The following is a 7,838-nucleotide window of genomic DNA, read 5'->3' on the forward strand; positions in this document are numbered from 1 at the left end:
TTCCTCCCACAGTCCAAAAACATGCAGTCAGGTTAACTGGAGATACTGAATTGCCGTGTGTCTGTGTCTGTGTCTGTGTCTGTGTCTGTCTTGCGATGGACGGGTGTCTCCCCTAAGTATATCTTTTCATGGGACAACACTGACAAAATGACACTTAGTAGTCTGTGTGCAGCTTATATAACAGTGTAAATTTATTCTTCCCTCAAATAACTCAATATACAGCCATTAATGTCTAAACCACCGGCAACAAAAGTGAGTACACCCCTAAGAGACTACACCCCTAAATGTCCAAATTGAGCACTGCTTGTCATTTTCCCTCCAAAATGTCATGTGATTTGTTAGTGTTACTAGGTCTCAGGTGTGCATAGGGAGCAGGTGTGTTCAATTTAGTAGTACAGCTCTCACACTCTCTCATACTGGTCATTGAAAGTTCCAACATGGCACCTCATGGCAAAGAACTCTCTGAGGATCTTAAAAGACGAATTGTTGCGCTACATGAAGATGGCCAAGGCTACAAGAAGATTGCCAACACCCTGAAACTGAGCTGCAGCACAGTGGCCAAGATCATCCAGCGTTTTAAACGAGCATGGTCCACTCAGAACAGACCTCGCATTGGTCGTCCAAAGAAGCTGAGTGCACGTGCTCAGCGTCACATCCAACATCAAATTGGTCTGCATGGCTGTCACCCCAGAAGGAAGCCTCTTCTGAAGTCTCTACACGAGAAAGCCTGCAAACAGTTTGCTGAAGACATGTCAACAAAGGACATGGATTACTGGAACCATGTCCTATGGTCTGATGAGACCAAGATTAATTTGTTTGGTTCAGATGGTCTCAAGCATGTGTGGCGGCAATCAGGTGAGGAGTACAAAGATAAGTGTGTCATGCCTACAGTCAAGCATGGTGGTGGGAATGCCATGGTCTGGGGCTGCATGAGTGCAGCAGGTGTTGGGGAGTTACATTTCATTGAGGGACACATGAACTCCAATATGTACTGTGAAATACTGAAGCAGAGCATGATCCCCTCCCTCCGGAAACTGGGTCGCAGGGCAGTGTTCCAGCATGATAATGACCCCAAACACACCTCTAAGACGACCACTGCTTTACTGAAGAGGCTGAGGGTAAAGGTGATGGACTGGCCAAGCATGTCTCCAGACCTAAACCCAATAGAACATCTTTGGGGCATCCTCAAGCGGAAGGTGGAGGAGCGCAAAGTCTCGAATATCCGCCAGCTCCGTGATGTCGTCATGGAGGAGTGGAAAAGCATTCCAGTGGCAACCTGTGAAGCTCTGGTAAACTCCATGCCCAGGAGAGTTAAGGCAGTTCTGGGAAATAATGGTGGCCACACAAAATATTGACACTTTAGGAACTTTCACTAAGGGGTGTACTCACTTTTGTTGCTGGTGGTTTAGACATTAATGGCTGTATATTGAGTTATTTTGAGGGAAGAATAAATTTACACTGTTATATAAGCTGCACACAGACTACTTTTCATTGTGTCAAAGTGTCATTTTGTCAGTGTTGTCCCATGAAAAGATATACTTAAATATCTGCAGAAATGTGAGGGGTGTACTCACTTTTGTGATGCACTGTACTTCCATGTTATGTTAAAAACCAAAATTAAATATAACAAGTGAACACCACCTTAAGCGTTTCTACACACCATACAAATCTAATATACTCAAAAAAAAGCACAGAAATAAAAATCTAATCTAATTCATTTGCACGCCATCATTTATATAATAAAAAAACCACAGAAAATCAAATCACAGAAAAGTATTTTTCACATAACAGATTACTAAGTTTTTGCATAAAAAGAAGAAAAAGTGCAGTCTGAATACAGTTTCAGTTCCTCTTTAAGGTAATAGAATTCTCTTCAGACTTTTAAATAGTCTACAAACCGTTTACAGTAAAAAAAAAAAAAAAAGTACATACTTGTGTTTTAGTAGTACATTTCAAACATTGTCTATATTTGCCTTGAACATGTACATGCTTCTGTGAGAGGTTGCAATTGGTGTATCGATTTTTAGTTGTTTAGTCTAAAAGGAAGGAGCAGGGCAGAAATACACCCTGGACAGAATCAGTCCATTGCAGCATAACATATTCTACTTACTCATTTATTTACAACTAGAGGTGTTTTGGGCATGGCAGTGATTGTGAAATTGTCAAGTCAGTTATGTCCATCACCAAGCTACAATTGATGAAAGCCTTGGTCTGGCCAGTAGTCACATATAGAAGTCAAGGCTGGACATTCAGGAAAATGGAAGAAAGATGCATCCAGGTTTTTGAGAACAAGTGCATTAAAAACGGCAAAAAATCTCATGGCGGAAGATGAAGTTATGTTACTTTGGGCAAGTCATTAGGCACCAACATGGCAACATTGAAGGCAGTGTTATGAAAGGACCTGTGAAGTGGACTCAGAAAGCTACATGGGACAGAAAGAATTGGAGAAAGCTGACCCATCTGTGCAGCCAACCATCACAAAGCAACGATGGGATGCAGAATACAAATAAATGGCTAAAAGTGATAGTAGACTATTTAAAAATGTGCCAACCTCTTCTGTTTACATCGTAATTTAACCCTTTATCATTTATCATTCTGCCTTATTAGTCCAACACATCATCATTTAATCCAGTCGTACTTGCCCAGTTCTCAAAAACAATCTTCTCAGGCCACAACTGAAAAGTAGGAGGTATTTTCACTCTCTGCAGAGCTAAGGGATCCCATTTGCCTGCGACTTGACCCTTGACCTTGTGCCCATCCAGTCGCACCACGCCATCCACCTGGATGCAACACTGCCTTAAACATACGGATCAGCTCGCGACGAAACCTCACCCCTACGAAGCCATAGAGCAGCGGGTTGAGAGCGCAGTGGGCCAGCCCTAGACTTTCCGTCACCAGGATGCCGATGTCAAGCGCGTGGTTCAACGTGCAGCTGGAGCTTATTACATCTAGTACCACCAGGCTGTCGATCATCTTTAGAATATTGTACGGGGCCCAGCAAATTACGAATGCTGCCACCAGGGAAATAATGAGCCTGAGTGAGCGGCGCTTCTGCCTGCTAGTGCTTGTGTGGCAAAGTGCACGGAAGATGCACAAGTAACAGTACAGCATCATCATCAGGGGGAGTCCAAAGCCTAACAGCATGCTGAGGAGTTGCAGAGCAAGATGCCAATGTTCAACACCGTCACCGGTAAATTTTAAGTGACACACCAGCCGGTTATTATCTTGTTCTAATTGCTCCACATTTCGGAAATATATGTCGAAGCTGGCCAGGGCGAGGCAGCTGATCCAGATAAGTGAGCAGGCCAGCTGAGCCAGGCATGTGTTACGCCTCCAGCTGGTGTGGACAGCATGAACAATGGCCAAGTAACGGTCGAAGCTGATGCATGCCAGGAAAAGCACGCCGCAGTAGACATTCAGGGAGAAGAGCGCACCCGCTATCTTACACAGACCCACGCCGTATACCCATCCATTAATCCACTGGCCAGCAAAGAGGGGTAACGTCAGGGCCAGCAGAAGGTCAGAGATGGCCAAGTGGAGCAGAAATGTGTCAGTCAGAGAGAAGGAGCAGGGACCGTGACAGGACTTACGGTAGCGGCGCACCACACACAGAACCAGAATGTTTCCAACCAGAGCCAGGATGAAGACTATTATGTAGGCTATGGGGGCAAAGCGGTGGGTAAAAGATAAAGTATCCTCCAGATTGCAGGGGGAAGCGTAACTGCCATCTAGTTCGTCCTCGTAGGAATAATTTGCTGTGTCGGTCTAAGAGAAAAAGATTAGAAAAGATTAAAAAAGGTTAGTGCCATCTTCTACAGTAACATACACTGATCAGCCATAACATTAAAACCACCTCCTTGTTTCTACACTCACTGTCCATTTTATCAGCTCCACTTATCATATAGAAGCATTTTGTAGTTCTACAATTACTGACTGTAATCCATCTGTTTCTCTGCATACTGTTTTAGCCTGCTTTGACCCTGTTCTTCAATGGTCAGGACCACCACAGGGCAGGTATTATTTAGTTGGTGGATTATTCTCAGCACTTAAGTGACAATGACATGGTGGTGGTGTGTTAGTGTTGGTCCACCTTGTAGATGTAAAGTCAGAGAAGATCCCTCATCTATTGCTGCTGTTTGACTTGGTCATCTTCTAGACTAGACATCTTCTGTGGTCACAGGAGGTGCTGTTGGCTGGATATTTTTGGTTGGTGACAGTGAGGTGTTTAAAAACTGCATCAGCCCTGCTGTGTCTTATCCACTCATACCAGCACAACACACACTAACACACCACCACCTTGTCATTGTCACTGCAGTGCTGAGAATGACCCACCACCCAAATAATACCTGCTCTGTAGTGGCCCTGTGGGGGTACTGATCACTGAAGAACAGGGTGAAAGCAGGCTAAAAAAAAGTATGTAGAGAAACAGATGAACTACAGTCAGTAATTGTAGAACTACAAAGATTCTGTATGGTACAGTGGGGCCAAAAAGTATTTAGTCAGCCAGTATTTTAGTCATTGTGCAAGTTCTCCTACTTAGAAAGATGAGAGAGGTCTGTAATTTTCATCATAGGTACACTTCAACTATGAGAGACAAAATGAGAAAAAAAATCCAGGAAATCACATTGTAGGATTTTTAAAGAATTTATTTGTAAATTATGGTGGAAAATAAGTATTTGGTCACCCACAAACAAGCAAGATTTCTGGCTCTCACAGACCTGTAACTTCTTCTTTAAGAAGCTCTTCTGTCCTCCACTCATTACCTGTATTAATGGCACCTGTTTGACCTCGTTATCTGTATAAAAGACACCTGTCCACAGCCTCAAACAGTCAACCATGGCCAAGACCAAAGAGCTGTCGAAGGACACCAGGAAGAAAATTGTAGACCTGCACCAGGCTGGGAAGAGTGAATCTACAATAGGCAAGCAGGTTGGTGTGAATAAATCAATTGTAAGAAAATGGAAGACATACAAGACCATTGATAATCTCCCTTGATCCCGTGGGGTCAAAATAATCATGAGAACGGTGAGCAAAAATCCCAGAACTACACGGAGGGACCTGATGAATGACCTGCAGAGAGCTGGGACCAAAGTAACAAAGGCTACCATCAGTAACACACTACGCCGAGAGGGACTCAAATCCTGCAGTGCCAGGCGTGTCCCCCTGCTTAAGCCAGTACATGTCCAGCCCCGTCTGAAGTTTGCCAGAGAGCATATGGATGATCCAGAAGAGGATTGGGAGAATATCATGTGGTCAGATGAAACTAAAATGGAACTTTTTGGTAAAAACTAAACTCGTCGTGTTTGGAGGAAGAAGAATGCTGAGTTGCATCCCAAGAAGACCATACCTACTGTGAAGCATGAAGGTGGAAACATCATTCTTTGGGGCTGTTTTTCTGCAAAGGGGACAGGACGACTGATCCGTGTTAAGGGAAGAATGAACGGGGCCATGTATCGTGAGATTTTAAGCCAAAACCTCCTTCCATCAGTGAGAGCATTGAAGATGGAACGTGGCTGGGTCTTCCAGCATGACAATGATCCCAAACACACCGCTCGGGCAACGAAGGAGTGGCTCCGTAAAAAGCATTTCAAGGTCCTGGAGTGGCCTAGCCAGTCTCCAGACCTCAACCCCATAGAAAATTTGTGGAGTCCGTGTTGCCCAGTGACAGCCCCAAAACATCACTGCTCTAGAGGAGATCTGCATGGAGGAATGGGCCAAAATACCAGCTACAGTGTGTGCAAACCTGGTGAAGACTTACAGGAAACGTTTGACCTCTGTCATTGCCAACAAAGGTTATGTTACAAAGTATTGAGTTGAACTTTTGTTATTGACCAAATACTTATTTTCCACCATAATTTACAAATAAATTCTTTAAAAATCCTACAATGTGATTTCCTGGATTTTTTTTTCTCATTTTGTCTCTCATAGTTGAAGTGTACCTATGATGAAAATTACAGACCTCTCTCATCTTTCTAAGTAGGAGAACTTGCACAATCAGTGGCTGACTAAATACTTTTTGACCCCACTGTAAGTGGAGCTGGAAAATGGACAGTGAGTGTAGAAACCAGGAGGTGGTTTTAATGTTATGGCTGATCGGTGTATGTCCATATTGTTTCACCATGTAAATACTCATATTTCTTATCATTTTAGCTTTTTTTGTACTTTCAAAAAATATATATTTTAATATTTGTATCCTATTTTGTTCTATTATAGCTGCTGGTCTCACTGAGGAGCTACCAAACAAAGTTTGTTGTATAACTACAATGACAATAAAGTTTATCTCTATCTCTACCTAGATGATGGAGGTGTAACAATATGCATATTTTTTTGGATATATACGGCATATTTTCAGTTTGTGAACTGTATTATTCAGCTCAATTTCATAAAAGTTGGGACAACATGTGAAATGCAAATACAACAGTGATTTGTAAGTTTACTTTTATTTAAACAGAAACTGTCCAAAGACGAAATGTTAAATGTTTTATCTAAATTTGGTGTTTTTATAAAATATACATTCTAAAATTGATTTGTGCAACACTTTTTGATAAAGACACATGCATTTTAACACTTTAATGTAGTAAAAGTCATGCTTTTGTACAAAAGAACTTGAAATATTCAGCTTGAAATCTATTCTGCTTATTATTCTCTCTAGTTCCCCCACAGCATAAATATCAGTTTTAAACTAATGACATTTATGTTTATGTATTTTCACCAATGCTAACAAATGCAAAACAAAAAGGATGTATTTTTTCTTAAATAAATTAATTAACACTTACAAAATCTGCAGTCGTGTAAGAGCTCATCGTTACAAAGAAGTCTGGTCAAAATCAAAATGTCAGCACAAGACCTGTCTCTCACTGTTAGCACAGAACAGACCACAGAGAGTGAGAACAAGAAAAATGCTGAGAGAAAAGTGAAGTAAGAACCAGAGAAACAGAATTTTAGAAATCTGCAACATGCACAAACATTTTTACAGGAAGTGGTCACTATGTTTAAAAGGAACTTGGACAGAATTGGGCAAAAAAATGATCAAATGGAAAGCAAATGTAACTTTTATTAACTATTTTAATAATTGTAAAACATCTATTCTCATATTCAAATGTATTTTTTTTAAATGTACAAGGTAACCTTTTCTAAAATACTGGACTAGATGTGTGAAGGTTCCAAGGTGCAGTAAAAATCTGCCACTCTAACCTACACTTAAATTCTGTCTGACATTCAGTGAACTAAAACTGCACTTGGTACCTCCAACAAATTGAGCAGCTTTTGTGAGTTAAAAACTGCTGTAAAAAGATCAACCACAAAGCCCAAAGAAAAGCTCAATAAAGAAGAAATACAATTTCAGATCTCCCAAAAATTGTAATAATTGTGTAATGTTAAGATGTTATGACAAGAAGCTGGTATGAGTGGATCAGACACAGCAATGCTGCTGGGGTTTATAAATACCGTGTCCACTCACTGTCCACTCTATTACACACTTCTACCTAGTTGGTCCACCTTGTAGATGTAAAGTCAGAGACGATCGCTCATCTATTGCTGCTGTTTGAGTTGGTCATCTTCTAGACCTTCATAAGTGGTCACAGGACGCTGCCTACGGGGTGCTATTGGCTGGATATATTTTTGGTTGGTGGACTATTCTCAGTCCAGCAGTGACAGTGAACTCCAGCAGCACTGCTGTGTCTGATCCACTCATACCAGCATAACACACACTAACACACCACCACCATGTCAGTGTCACTGCAGTGCTGAAAATGATCCACCACCCAAATAATACCTGCTCTGTAGTGGTCCTGGGAGAGTCCTGACCATTGAAGAACAGCATGAAAGGGGGCTAACAA

The 7,838-nt window shown here is 41.7% G+C and overlaps 1 protein-coding gene across 1 annotated transcript; it reads right to left on the minus strand.

The window, feature by feature from the left end:
- Positions 1-2,664: 2,664 nt before the first annotated feature.
- On the minus strand, positions 2,665-6,803 carry LOC134310090 (C-X-C chemokine receptor type 3-2-like). The gene is made up of 2 exons (XM_062991607.1): positions 6,777-6,803; positions 2,665-3,765 (listed from the first exon to the last, which is right to left on the minus strand). The coding sequence occupies exons 1-2, from the start codon at positions 6,801-6,803 to the stop codon at positions 2,665-2,667; spliced, it is 1,128 nt and encodes a 375-aa protein (XP_062847677.1).
- Between the last annotated feature and the right edge of the window lie 1,035 nt (positions 6,804-7,838).

Source organism: Trichomycterus rosablanca, chromosome 3 (genome assembly GCF_030014385.1).
Source record: "Trichomycterus rosablanca isolate fTriRos1 chromosome 3, fTriRos1.hap1, whole genome shotgun sequence".
NCBI lineage: Eukaryota > Metazoa > Chordata > Actinopteri > Siluriformes > Trichomycteridae > Trichomycterus > Trichomycterus rosablanca.

Coding starts and splice junctions, on each gene's coding strand:
- LOC134310090 (XM_062991607.1), bottom strand. CDS start 6,803: ATGAGCTCTTACACGACTGCAGATTTT. Junction 3,766..6,776: donor CTTACACGACTGCAGATTTT/GTAAGTGTTAAT, acceptor TTTTTCTCTTAG/ACCGACACAGCAAATTATTC.